Raw genomic sequence first — 15,605 nt, forward strand, 5'->3', positions numbered from 1 at the left:
GAGCTGGTGTGTTGACGGTCCACGAGTGGTGCGGGCGTTGTATCGGCACCTCACTCGGTAGGACTTTTGACATCGGGAATGTCTAGAGGGCGGAGACCTGTGATTGTGACAATCTCACCCTTTCACATACACGATTCCATTTCATGGAGCTCGCACTGGGGGTAGTAACTCCAGCTTGGCATTTAGCTTTTCTCTGGTATATTTAGCAATGGATTTACCTAGAAATAAGTGCTGAATGGTTATTTCACCGGGTGACATAGGTCTCTCCCCAGAAATAGATTTTTCCTTTGTCAAAATCCTTTAAGTATGTCTTTGCCAAAGGTGCTAAATGGCAGATCATTTCGAAACAAATACTGTCACTTCCAGGGGCAGATTTATTGCTGTTCAACAGAGCAAATTCTAACTCTTCTATATTAAATATTCTATTATAATAAATATCTTCTATGGTTTCAAAATTTATTGTTATTAACTCTATATTATTTTTCCTTGTTCGGAAATGCTCATCTAAATTTTTGTCGCTACTTACTTTTGCTAAATTTTTCACCTATTACATTACTTATTTCTTTAGGATCAAGCATTCTTTTCCCATCCTTTATTATGGCATATCTAGGTGGTTTAACATGGGTACCATTTATTTTTCTGAATTTTTCCCACATTTTTTGTATGGGAGTATTAGAGAGATCTGATACATATTTTCTCCATGAAATGATTCTTCCTTGAATTACTTCGCTTTTAAATTTCGCAGATATTTTGTTATATAGAGGTTTTAATGTACTAATTTCTAATAATATAGTCAGCTTTTGTAAGGTTCCTTCTAATATCGGTAATGTTTTGTTTATTTTACTGAATTTTCTATTCAGATTACCTAATCTTCTTCCAATTTGGTGTTTTATTTTTATTAATTCTTTTAGTTTTTCAGACCACCATGGGACTTTGTGTTTTGTTGGATGAGATTTGGATTTTGGTATTGCTTTATCAGCTGAATTTGTAATGAAATCAACAAGAAATTTATTAGTTTTATTATGGTCTTTTAAATTTTCAAATCGTGGGATATTCCTAGTGTGGAATTCATATTGCTCCCAATCTGCTTTATAAATGTTATATTGAGGGACATACCTGGTGGGATTATTTTGTAATAATAAAATTAATATTGGGAAATGATCACTTGTACGCAAGTCGTCAACTGTATTCCAATCCAATCTGTCTACCATGTTTGTTGTACATTCTGTCTACCATGTTTGTTGTACATAGAGTCAAGTCGATTGAGGAAAATGTTCCTTGTGTTTTAGAAAAATATGTGTTGATTTCGTTATCATTTATGCAGCACATGTCATATGAATCTATGAATTCTTCTATTTTACTTCCTGCTCTATTTGAGTCTGTACAACTACAGTCCCACATCAGGTTGTGGGCATTAAAACCATCAACTATTACTGTAGGTTCCTTGCCATTATTAAGTAATTCTTTAAGTTTGTCAAAGTCATAATTTTTATTGGGTTGGTTGTATAAATTATAAATTACATAATTATCATTTTTTATTCATATTCTAATACTCGATAATTGCAGACCAATAAAGTTTACAGGTACATTGTCATAACATACTTTGTTATGTACATATATAGCAGCACCTAAATTTCCTTCTTCCTCTCTAGATGAAGATGCTAAGGTACATTTACCTATTGTTGATATTGTTTTGTTGACATGTTGTAAACATAATATCATAGGTTCGTATTCTTTTAGTGATCGTTGTGTTTCTCCTAGGTGTAATCTGGTCTGCAGACCATTTACTTTCCATTGTATAATATAGCTACTGAAAATATTTTATTACAGTGGTTGAGTTGTACTCTCTTTTTTGTATTATCAATTTGGATTTTTTCCAATAATTTACTCACGACATTCATTTGTTTTTCTTTATAATATAGTAAGTGCTCGACGCACATGCAACCTTTTTCATGGGTACTCAATTCTGTGGTTTCTTTTTTTCTATATTTCTTAAAGTTTCTTATAATGTTTGTTAAACCATCTTTTGATATGTTTTTGTTATTGTTGCACAATGCAATGAAACAATCATTACATCCACAAGAGTTGTCATGTATATTCCTTTCTATATTGGTTCTTCTGTACCAATTATTGGTGATGGAGTAATCTCTTCTCCTTTGACATATTCATTACTGCCTAAGGTACGATTGTCTTCCACTTCTTCAGTATTTTGGATATCTGTATCCATTGGTTTTACTATTATTTTAGGAGATAATTGTATATTCTTAACTTGCTTTTGTTTTGTTCTTTCTTCATACCTTCTATCTTTGATCTGACCGATGTTTCTCTACCAACTGTTGGTTTCTTTGTTTTGGGTGGTGTTCTTTCCAATGGCCTTTTTTTATCTTTAATTTCCAGTCTATCATGTCCCTCCTCTGTTGCTTCTGTAGTAGCGTCCTCCTGTGTTCCTATTTGCATTAATATTTCAAATGAATTGGATAAAATGTCATCCATATCATTTGTACCTGTTTCTTTATTCTTTACCATTTTAATTTTTTTTCCCTTGGGCATTAATTTCTTCTTGCGATTTACTTTTCTGCACTTTGTTACTTCTATTTCTATGTATTTTTGTTTCCTTATTGGTTCCTGTTATTGAAGAATATGTATGTTTCTTGGATGGATCTTGCATTCCTCTCACTTTTAATTCCAACTTAGCCTCTTTGATAGACATCCCTGTTCGTTCTTGTAACATTTTCAATTCTGTATTGTATGCGTAGTACATACATTCTTTGGACCTTGCATGATGATCCTGTCCACAGTTTACACATTTTGGCTCGCTACATTTCCATTGTGTGGCATGTTCATCAGATCCACAATAAGCACATACAGGTTCATTACGACAGTTTTTCTTTGTGTCCATATTTACTACAATTTTGACATTGTAGTGGCTTTGGAACATAAGGTCTTAGTTCTCTATTTTGGCCCTAAATTTTTATTTTTTGAGGTAAATCTTGACAATCAAATTTTATTTTTGCAATTCTTAATACTTTATTACAGGCAGTCCCCGGTTAACGGCAGGCTCGGTTAACAGCGATCTGGTTTTATGGGGCTTGCCTAGCCAAGAAAATCAGCAATTTTCGGAGCCAAAAATCGCCGATTTCCACTTATTGGCACCGATAATTGGGTACTGGCGCCAATACATACCTAACAGAGGTGCCGATAACCGAAAATTGGCGCTTTTCGGCGCCAATAACCCCCGAAAACTGCCGAAAAAGCTCTGAAAGTCGCCGATTTTCACTTAGCAGCGATTTTCGGTTATCATCACACCCTCAGAAACGGAACCCCGCAGATAAACGGGGACTGCCTGTATTCGGTTTACTTGGTATTAAATATACCTCACAATCTTGGACTTTGGTATATCTCATTTTAAGAGAGTCCAACAGCATATTTTTATCAACCAGTTCGTCATTATTTTCAGGAAGTACAATAGTACCCTGAATGCTGTTCATAGTGTCATGCTTCTTTACTTTTACATTTACATTGTCGATACTTTTTATTGATAGATAGTCTTCAGACTGGTTTTTTGTTGTAGCTTCTATAAGCCATGTCTTCATTTTTATTTGTCTAAACGATACTTCTGTCGTTGAGTGTCTTTTTAATAAGGAGTTTACCAACTTTAGGGCTGAGATTTGTTGTTCTGTTTCCATGGTTAGAAACCTTGACCAACTTTCACTCCCAAAGAGGGAGTCGAAGTGAGTCAAGGTTGGGTCAAGACGATATTTACTTCTTTTTGATTTGTTGTGCATGGGAGCATAAGGTTCCAGTGTGATTACATTTTGGTTCTTTTTTGTTTTTTCCAAAGAAAGGTTGTTACAGGAGGTTCCAGCGGTCGTCAACTGTGCCGAATCACCACCATCAAAGGGACCCAGGGTACTCGAATCCTTATTTTCACTTAGCATAAAGATTTGAGAGGAAAAAAAAAAAAATAACCTGACAACCTTAAATAGTTATCATCAGCTTTTCATGGACTTTTATTCTTCCACCAATGGCACAAGTGAGAACTAAATCCCAAATGTCCGCTCCCTACCCTACCCCAAAAGGGATGGCACAAAATCATTAGAGTGGCCCAAGTGTAAGCCAAACCTGCTTGCTAGGACTGAGAGTATTACAAGAATACAGTCATCCCCACCCTAATCATGTTATGGGCAAACCAGATAGAATGCTGAGAGTCCTATCCATAGAACCAGACACCCCCGGAATCCGTGGTCAAGCCCTAACAAATAGTTCCGCCTTTGAGCTACCAATCTGGTAACTTTCGGGTCTGAACATTATCGGGCAGCTGATGGTCCTACCACAGTTCTCACTATTTAGCTTCGGATATAAACCCACTCCCAGCTATGATATCTTTTCCTATTTATCAGGTCCAATAAATTTTATTAAAAGTGGAAAATTCCACAAATTTAATCCAAAATAATATATGATGGTATACGAGACTCTTGGACTCAAACCCAGGAACAAATTCCTGGGGTTCAAGAGCCCCCTCACCACATCAAGGTGGTCTCATATTGAGGGGGCCTTGTTGGACAAGTCGGTAGAGTTCTCGGCTAGCATTCTGCTAGGCCCGAGTTCAAGTCTCCGACCGGCCAATGAAGAATTAGGGGAATTTATTTCTGGTGATAGAAATTCATTTCTCTGTATAATGCGGTTTGGATTCCACAATAAGCTGTAGGTCCCGTTGCTAGGTAACCATGGGTTCTTAGCTACGTAAAATAAGTCTAATCCTTCGGGCCAGCCCTAGGAGAGCTATTAATCAGCTCAGTGGTCTGGTTAAACTATGGTATACTTTTTTTTATGCAACAAACAAACTCTATCCACAAGTTTGAGATGAAAGTCAGCACCTGAAGACCACACAAGGAGAACAGTACTTCATGAAGGAAAAGGGAAGTAGGAAAAGGACAAGCTTTAAAGCAATTATATATAAGTTTCATCATGAAACATTCAAAAACATTTCTGCAAGATACCAACTTCTTGAGAAATAAGGGTAAAATTATTATATAAATGCTTCTCAAAAGTCAATTTCTTGTCAAAAGTTACACTAAGTCTTAAAAGTCACAGACATTTAAAACTGCACCACTTATATGTAAATCAGGATGCAAAGGCAAAAGTGAACTGGATCAACTATCATAATTTGAGTTTTAGAATGATTAAGCATCATGCCCCAAACCCTACTCCACTCGTGAATATCTGCCAGATCTCTATTCAAGGATTCTGCAGCTACAGACATCAGGCACAGAGAAGGAACAATAGCCATAACAGCAGCATCATCAGCATATTAAATCAATCTGTTCTCCAGACCTTTCCCATGTCACTAGTATAGACAATACTGTAAATACGAAAGGTTCAAGAGCACTACCGTGAGGAACACCTGAAATGACATTACTAAAGCTACTATACTGGTCATCAATACAGAACCATTGGGTTCTGCCTATAAAAAATTTAATTAAAATGTTGAGAAAAATTCCACCAATTTCCAGTAATCTCAGCTTTATGATTCATACAGTCAAAGGCTGCACTAAAATCTTAACTGACCATGTGTACCTCTGCACCCTCACCAAGAGCACTCTGCAATACAGCAGATATTCACAAAAGCGCATTACGAGTACCAAGGTCTTTACGAAACCCAAACTCAAGAGTTTGCTTCACCAGCATCCGTTATTCCTGTTTCATCATGTTCATGTCAATGATGGGTTTTGTATTGAAAAAAAAAAAAAAAAAAAAAAAAAAAAAAAAAAAAATCTACTTTAAACAAAATAAATTTTCTAATAATAATACCATCAATTTACCTATGGCCTTCCTCTGGGCCCATCTCATTTTGTGAAAGTCTAGAAAGCTTAGGGGAAAGACTTAAAACCACTGGGCCACTGCACATCCAGGTTCACATAAAACAGTGGGTTTGTATAAAAAATGTTTGAACAAAAAATTTTTTCTGCTACAAAACAAACTATGAAGCAAAGCAAATAGCTGAGTAAATACAAAAATAATAATAAAAGGAGGAATGTTAACAGAAACAAAATTTGGAATACATGAAAGGACTATGAAGTTTACTCACTTTTCAAGAAGGGAAGCATATGTGCTGAATAAAAATTACAGAAAAAATGCTCAAGCTGCTGGTATGAATTATTTTGCATAACATAAGTTGAGGGCTAAAAGGCTGTTGATGAGTTTTTTGCAGAAGTGTATAAAGCAGTTAATAATATGGAAGTTTTCTGCATAGGTGTTCAACCTTGAATCAACAAAGTATAATGTGGCTGTAACCACTGTTTTGCTTTTTCTGAATGCATTTTCTAAAAAGAAAAATGGTTATGTTAAAAATATAAAACTTATAGTTGTTTGATATTTATATATAACTAACCTCTTGAACCTGTTTTATATACAAAACTAAAACTAGCCTCTGCGTTTACAAAAATTCATCAGAAGAAACTGGACCATTCTTTTGTGTAATCTGAGATTTAAGCACAACTTATTACCTGACAACTTTGCTAGTGGTATTCTTGCCTCAATAACTGGGACAGCATCGTTATCAAATTTCAGTATAGTTTCTGCATCCAACATCATCTGACAAGTATCATCCTGAAATACAATTATATTATTACATGAAAACTGGTGCAAGAGATTTCAATGTTTATCTAATGAAAAATTAAATATAGTATCACAGTCAAATTGTATTGTGAATTGTGAATAAAAATTAATATTTAACAACATAATACATAAATACTTAATTTAGTACTTATTTTTTAAATACAGTACTTATCTATTATATAGCTTTTACTTCCACACAAGTAGGAGTTTGAAAACCTCCAAAAGAAAAACGAGAATGCTCAGTTTTCTATGAATATCCTTTTTCTATCCATCTACTTCCCCCACCCCCACCAGGAACAAATAAGTATGAGCAGGCACAGCTGGTCAGCCTACTTCTGTCCACTGAATGTGGGGAGGTAGAGAGGCCAAACTGTATAACGGAGAGGTATTTACGATTATCTGGAAACAAATGGACCCAAGACCAAGGCCCAAAATAAAAAATACATAAATAAATATATATATATATACATGCACACATATATATACATTATATATTCTTAAGAATTTATCCCTCCCTCATCTCCCAGCCTGAGTAATTTATCCTGTGATGCATTTTCACCTTTCATTTGACTGTAGGGTCAAGAAAACATGGCGGGTGAGATAGGACAAAGAGTACTTTGAACTAGAGAATAGCAGTTAGCGCCAGTGTTTCACTCATGTCGGGGTAGCCTCCCACCTCAGCTGACCTGGGATAGACAATAGGGACAACCCCCTTTCACCCCCATCATGTGATATGGGAGTAGCTAGGCCATTGTGGGCATGGGGAGCATAGCCAGGCTGTGAGATAGATAGGAACTTAACCTCTAAGTACTTAATCTTAAGGCCACTTTTTCTCCACTCCTTTGCTGGCTGTATGACTTTTTGCAGGTCGATGGGGGGCCTAGACTTCGAAGCAAACAACCGTGGAAGGCACGCACTGTTTTCCCGGGAAGCAGCAGACAACTCCAGACTACAGCCCCAGATGCAAGTCCAGTTATGCCTCCCTTTTTACGCTGGTGAAGACTAACTTTGGTAACCGACCAAGTCTCTCATGTTTAGCGCACACGTTTGCAGGTCCAGGTATGTTGATCGCAATTAGTCAGTAAGCCAGCCCTTTCCCTGCCCCCTGAAATCCCTTGATTTTTCCATTCCTTCAGGCTTCAATTTCTTCCTCCACAAAAGCAGTCCCTTTGTTAAGTCACCCTACTTCGAGCAGCCCATAAAACGCCCCATGACTTGCTTTGAAATCAACTTAACATGATTCAGTGACAAGCATTCAAATCTCTCCTCCATAGTGCAAATTAAGGGCAAAATAGTTTAAGTAATATAAGTGTTTGATCCTCCCCTGTGCGGAGATCTATTGTGTAATTAATAGCAAGAGAGATTTCATTTCTCTTCCGTGTTGTACTAACTCCTGAACTCTCTGTCCAGTCCACACATCTATGCCCCACTAGTGCTGACTGCCATCCAAATATCGCAACCATCTCTGGTCGCAGCCTGATCGCAAGAATCCGTTGCCCACACAACAATCATCTTAATTAATTGATTGCCATTAATCTGGAGTTCACCCCTTCCAATGTATTACCATGTGACTTGATGTAATTTTAACATAACAGAGTCATTTGTTATAACGGGGATTGTTGTATCTGTGGCCCCTCCTATTTACATTGCTTATTTGCTCTATCGTATGTAATTTGTGTTTGTAAGTGGTTTGCATTTTACATTCTTTTTTTGGTCTTGCATATTTGCCCCATTCTCTGTAAATAAACCCCCTTTTTAAATTGTAAAAGAATTCTAATTCCAAATGGCGACCTTCATTATTTACGTAAATCCAGGGAGTTTCAAAGGTGAGATTCCCGTAGTTTCGCCTTTTGTTCATAAACTCAGGCCCCCCTTGGTACGCAGGCAGTCTTTAAAAATAAATTGTTCCAATTCCCTCCTCCACCAAGGACCCAGTTTATGACAATATATAATATATAATTATATATATATATATATATATATATATATATATATATATATATATACATACAGTAAACCCCCCGTATTCGTGTTCTCACGATTCGCGGACTCACGCATTTGCGGGTTTCTCTATGGAACATATTTACCCATTATTTGCGGAAAATTCGCCCATTCACGGTATTTTTCACTGTGAAATATTCACTAATTACTGTATTTTCAGATAATTTTCATGAATAAATGCACTTTTTGTGATAAAACTATTAAAATACTCAGGTATAAGCATTTTCACAGGGTTTTTCTTGTGTTTAAACTATCAAAATGGGCAGTTCTAAGTGTTTTTAGAGGGGTTTTATGTATTCGCGGATTTTAGCTATTCACGGGGGGGGTACCCTTCCCCAGCGAATACGGGGGTTCACTGTATATATATATATAATGCACAGTGAACCCCCTGTATTCGTGGGGGATGCGTAACACATCCCCCTGCGAATAACTAAAATCCGTGAATACTTAAAACCCCTCTAAAAACACTTAGAACTGCCCTTTTTCATAGTTTAAACACAAGAAAAACCCTGTAAAAATGCTTATACCTGAGTATTTTAATAGTTTTATAACAAAAAGCGCATATATTCATGAAAATTATATGAAAATACAGTAATTAGTGCATATTTCTCAGTGAAAAATACAGTGAATGGGCAAATTTTCCGCGAATAATGGGTAGATATGTTCCACAGAGAAACCCGCGAATGTGTGAGTCCATGAATCGTGAGAACGCGAATAATGGGGGTTTACTGTATTACATATATATATATATATTATATATATATATATATATATATATATATATATATATATATATATATATATATATATATATATATATATATATATATATAGTCATACACCGAACTTACACGACGTTAGGTTCCAGAAACCCTCGTACAATATGAATTTTTTTATAAATTTTTGCTTACCAAAAAATACCCAAATATATATACAGTGTATGTATATATATATATATATATATATATATATATATATATATATATATATATATATATATATATATATATATATATATATATATATATATAATATATATATATATATATACACACATTCATACATACACATATATATAATATATATTTTTTTTTATTTTGGTACAAATACATAACTAAAAGGAATGCAGGTGAAAAACTTTTTTTTTTGCATAAAATGAAATATACAAAACACCAATAAATACAGATATATAAAAACTTGTAATAAATATAAAACTAAATATAAAATCAATGCAGAATACTCACTCGTAATCCCCTGACTCTTTGTTCTATTCTTGTTTTCTCCCTCCTCCATTGAAGAGTCTTGCAATTTTTTTCTCTCGACATGACGAGGTACAGGTGGAGGAGGGAGACGCGCGCCCTTACTGCAGATGGGCCGCCCTTTGGCGGTCCGCTGCACCCTCTGGTGTCCCTCGGGTAGGCGCACTCCAATATATGACTGCAGTGTGGTATTTGTGGTCACACTCCCCTATCCTGCAAAGTGCTACCTTGCAGGTGCGACAGACGAACTGGGTGTCTCTTCTTCTACCATTCATATGGCACACCTGGCACCGTTTCTGCTTATGCCCTTCTAGGGGCTCCAGTGTGTGATCCCCTGCCTGCAGCCGACACACAGGGTCCACTACCCGACGGGACATTGGAATGTGAGGGACAGCAAGGGCGGTGGCAGCAGGGGCGGCGTCGGCAGGACGACCGAGGTTGGCCCTCCTAGCAACATCTGCCCTATCCTCTCGGGGCAGATCTGGAGCTCGGGGCAAGGGGGGCGGTGTTGGAAGGCCACTCCTCAGGATTAAAGTTTATGAGGGCATTCCCGGCCACCTCGAGAAACTGGATGTGGGACAACCTCCGGATGTTGGAATTGTACCCACAGTAGAGGGTGTAGGCATTCTGGAGGGCCAACTGAAGGAGGTATTTGAGGAGCTTCTGTGTCCACCTCCTGGTTCTCCTGTCGAAGGGATAATACTGGATGAGTTGATCAAAGAGATCAACTCCTCCCATGTGCCTATTGTAGTGCCCAGTGACAGTAGGCCGTTGGACACGAAACTCCTCATATGTAACTCAGCCCTGCCGACGTGCCTTCTTCCGCTGAATGACCTCTTCTTGGATGGGCTCATGACTGGTTGTAATCATGTGCACGAGTCGGACCCCCTTCCAACGGATGACAAAGACATCTCCCTTCCGCCGCCACTCTGTCTCTCCTCTTGCCAGATGTTGAGGCTGGCTAGCGAACCTCTTGAGGACATTCGGGGCCCCACGCACTAACCGAAGGGTACCACTGACGTGCACACCTGCTTCATACAGTTCCTGGGCCAGGGGTAACAAGTTATAATAATTATCCATAAACAGGTAGTATCCCTGGTTACAGAAACGATCCACAAGACCGAAGACAGTGTCATGCAGCGTGGAGAAGACCCCGGAATACAAAGAGAAGTCAATGACGTATCCAGTGTTGGATTTCATAATAAAAAATTAACTTCACACCATATTTCTTTGGCTTCTTGGGGTTGTACACTTTTATGCTTAGACGCCCTTTGTATGGTATCATCCCCTCATCCAAAGAAAGGTTCTTGGAAGGAACCATGAGAAACTGGCACCGTTCACGAATGTAGTCCAACACTGGGCGGACTAAGATGAGGCAATCTGGGTTATTCCGGGGTATGGCCCTTCGGTTGAAGGCACAGGATGTGGTCCTTGGTCCCTTTCGGCCACACGTGACCGCACAACACGGCATTGAAAAGCTGGGTCACCTTGGGTGTTGGTCCCTTTCCAGCATCCAAATCTAAAACTCGCCTCACACACTCACTACTGATAGGCAATATGCGCTTTCACTGTCCTGGTGACGTTGGGACATCTCTGCAAACATCCTATTGCATCACAAATACACTAACACTCGCACAAGTTCTGCAAAACACGAATGCGTCGAGAAATCACTCTCCAACGATGCGTCGCTGATGCTTTGTAGTGCAAGAAGAAAGAAATTCGCACATGCGCAGCTGGGTCACGCTTGTAAACAAAACAACAGCGTGATCCGTGAACTCCCAGCATCCCTCAAGGCGCGTGATTTAAAATCTTTCGCAAACTAGGCCTAAAACTATTTTTCCCGCGAATATTTAAAAAAACTTTTTGTAGTCGACGTATTTTACGTCCACTTGGCACCCGACAGACAATTTTTGTTGACGTAAAATACCTCCAGTCAGCGTTTAAGGGTTAATTAGGGAACCAGTTTGGGTGATAAAGGGTGTTGCCTTGGAAACAGAATTTTATTGGGCCACTCTATGTGCAGGCATAACAGAATCTCTGTACATCTGGGGTAGGAGGTACAGTAATACTGCAAACTTGTGCGATTCAAGTTGTGCGAATTCAGACACGCAAACTTTTCATTGGAACCTAACTAACTGTCATACACGAGTTTTTCACAGACACACGAACATTTGCAATTACTGAGAAACCCTGCAAAGGTGTTTATGTTTAATCTTTTATGTAATTTATAAGTTTTCAAGCTTCTATGTGTAAATTAAATAACATTAAATAATAAAAGTAATAATTTCTCTCTCTCTTTTACTGAGATAGAGAATTTTATAGTACATGTATATGTTTATTTGTTTTGTATGATAAATATATTTTTACCTAGTAATAAGTACTAATTTCCAAATAATAATAATAACAATAAAACTGTAATTAAAAAGCTCATATGTGATACGTATTTTAAATAAGCAAATTTCTTTCCCCACATCTTTTGTAAGAAGCTCCAAGGCAAAGCTGTCAGACAACTGTCGAACAATGACAAAATATTTGTGTTTGGGCCTTGCATGGAAAGATTTAACTCATTAAGTTCATAAAAAATACATGATAAATACACTAGCTTTCCTAACCAGTTACTATCAGTCATGAATACACTAACTTGAGAGCCTGAATCCAGAAGGAATAGGCAGACCTCATCTCTCAGCTGATACAGCCGTGTGAAAACTTTTTCCCTGGAGAGCCATCTGATTTCTGTGTGAAGCAACAATGCTTCATGGTCTGAGCCCATGTCTTTGCACAGTGAAGCAAATAACCTGGCATTCAAAGGGCATGATTTTATGTAGTTGACGATTTTGACAGCTGTATCAAAAACAGTTTTAAGTTTGGGAACAATGGCTTTGCAAGCGAGAGCTTCTCGATGAATAATACAGAGAGTAAAACATATATGAGGAGCCACATTATGTACCTTTGCTTTTAGTCCTTTCTTTTTACCTAACATTGCCCCGGCTCCATCTGTGCATATACCTACACACCGATCCCAAGAAAGTCCAAGCTCATGAAGTTTTTTATCTAATGCCATGAAAATATCATCTCCTGTACACTTTCCTTCTAGCGCAAGGCAAAACAATGTATCTTCATTCAATTTTCCATTGAAGCTATATCTTATAAATGCAAGTAATTGAGAAGAACCAGAAATGTCGGTTGATTCGTCTAATTGTAAAGCATAATTTACATTCTTAACTCTCTCCATCAACTGAATCAATATGTCACTTGCAATCTCATGAATTCGCCTACCAACCGTATTGTCTGACAGGGGTATGGGTTCAAGTTCGCGATCCATCTTTTCTTCATGAATAGCTCTACACATTGCCAGTGCAGCAGGTTTGATAAGCTCTTTCCCTATTGTGTGTGGCTTTTTTCTCCGAGGAATTAGATATGCAACCTCATATGATGCCATTTGAGCTTTGACAGGCAATGCAACATTTTTTGTTATCAATTACTTTTGTCCTTTAACTCCATTTTCTTGCGTCGGAAAAAATCTATTGGTTTATTTGTGAATGACTGGTGCTTGCACTGCAGGTGTCTTTTCATTTTTGCTGGCTTAAGCTTTCATTAGCCAACACTTCCAAACATATAACACACTGAGGATGATGAACGTCATTAACAACATGGCATACAAAACCTTACTGAATAAAAACTTCTTGGTACTTTCGCCGTTTTGGCTGTGGTTGACCGCTGCTGCTTGGTTCAACAACACTCCTTTTCATATTTGACTGACACGGTGTTGTAACTACATTATTATCTACTTCTTAGGTCTCTTGATTTATATCTGAAGTTTCTTTTACATCCACTTTTTGAATTACCCAGCGATCCATTTTGCAAGAGATACAAACAGAAAATATCACAAACAACTGAGGTAAACCTAGTAGCTACTATCACTATTAGTAACCTAATTTGAAAGGTGAATTCAGATGAAAGCTGTGATCCAAATATTTACTATTAAAAATACATTTGACTGAAGAAATTATTACATTAAATAATTACAAATAGCATCTTCTTAATTTATAAATATATATCAAGCATAAAAATTAATTTTAAGAGAATTTATATATATATGCATACCATAGATTTGTTTTACATCATGTAGTAAAACATAGAAAACGGCGACACAATCAAACCTGTACGCTGTGCACCGTAAGCGTACGATCAGCTGAGTGTTGCAAGACTGAGAAAGAGGATACAATGAATTTGTTTTCGATACGAGGCCTACTGTTGTCATAAGGAATAATGACATTGTATCAGGTACTTCAGTGTTCAGCATATATACATATATATATATATATATATATATATATATATATATATATATATATATATATATGTGTGTGTGTGTGTGTGTATTGCACAGCTAGAGAGTAAGAAACTTCATTAAATAAGTATAGACCTTTACATCTTGTTGTATCAATAAATGTGTATTAATGATCACTAAAGGAGAAGATTTTTCAACCTTTGATTACATAATTTTTTACATCATAATCTTTCAAGAACCTCTACAAGGAAGGATTAACATTTTCTTTTTCCCAGGTAGACGCAGACTTTGGCAAAATCGACGCAGACTTTGGCAAAATCAAATACAAACTGTACTTTAGTTATTAGTAATTATAAATTTATTCATTTTTGAATAAGTTCAGGTTAAGTTTATAGTTTGGTTAGATTTATGAAATATGAATGAGAGGTAACAGTTCATAAGTTTCTTTTTTTTTTATTATCATCATTATACATACATTATATATATATATATATATATATATATATATATATATATATATATATATATATATATATATGTGTGTGTGTGTGTGTGTGTGTGCGTATGTGTATTTATTTTATGTTTACTCAAATGACCTGTAAAAAAATATATTTATATATATGAGTGAAATTCTTAAAGATGATATACCTTGTCTTCTTGCGACCCAAAAGAATCTTTTCGCGACCCCTTTGACCCATAGTTTGGGAACCCCTGCGTTAGGGGATGGGAGGCGAATCCAGGCTGTGGGATAGATAGGAACTTAACCTCTAAGTACTTAATCATAAGACTCAATTTTCTCCACTCTTTTGCTGGCTGTATGACTTTTTGCAGATCGACCGAGCCCTACACTTCGATGCAAACAATCTGGAAGGAGCGCACTGGTTTGCTTCAGATGCCGCACTCCGCGCAGAACCAGCACTCGAGACACACGTGCAAATTTTTCTTCCTTTCGCTGGTGAAAACCAAACACGGTAATCGGCCAACCCTCAAATGTTTAGCGCAAAACATCTACAGGCCCCAGGTATGTCGACCGCAATTAGTCAATAAGCCACCTCCTTTCTCTCCATGAAATTCATAGTTTTTTTTCATTTCTCCAAATCTCAATTTTCACCCTCCTAAACACAGCCCCTTTGTTAAGTTAACCTATGCTCCGGGCAGCCCGTGAATCGCCCCATGACTTGCTTTGAAACCAACCTAATTCAATTCTGTGATAAGTATTCAAATACTGTATTCCCTCCATAGTGTAAATTAAGGGCAAATTAATTTAAGTAACTCAGGTGATCAATTCCTCCATAGTGCATAGATTCATGTGAGAGAAATTACTGGGGCTAAATCGCTAACCCTGGCTTTATTTCCAGGCGTTCAACTGCGCTCTGCCCAGTCGAACCTCCACCTTGTGAACCCAGTCCTTAAAGAACACTGGAAGTGGATAGCCT

The 15,605-nt window shown here is 37.2% G+C and overlaps 1 protein-coding gene across 4 annotated transcripts in view; it reads right to left on the reverse strand.

The window, feature by feature from the left end:
* The window catches only part of barr (barren), a 363,219-nt gene that overhangs the window by 199,416 nt on the left and 148,198 nt on the right, over positions 1-15,605 (reverse strand). For all 4 annotated transcript variants that reach the window (XM_067101907.1, XM_067101909.1, XM_067101908.1 and 1 more), the window contains exon 7: positions 6,507-6,609. In XM_067101907.1, the coding sequence (XP_066958008.1) occupies positions 6,507-6,609 (103 nt within the window). The remainder of the gene's footprint in view (positions 1-6,506; positions 6,610-15,605) is intronic.

Source organism: Macrobrachium rosenbergii, chromosome 58 (assembly GCF_040412425.1).
Source record: "Macrobrachium rosenbergii isolate ZJJX-2024 chromosome 58, ASM4041242v1, whole genome shotgun sequence".
NCBI classification, from domain to species: domain Eukaryota; kingdom Metazoa; phylum Arthropoda; class Malacostraca; order Decapoda; family Palaemonidae; genus Macrobrachium; species Macrobrachium rosenbergii.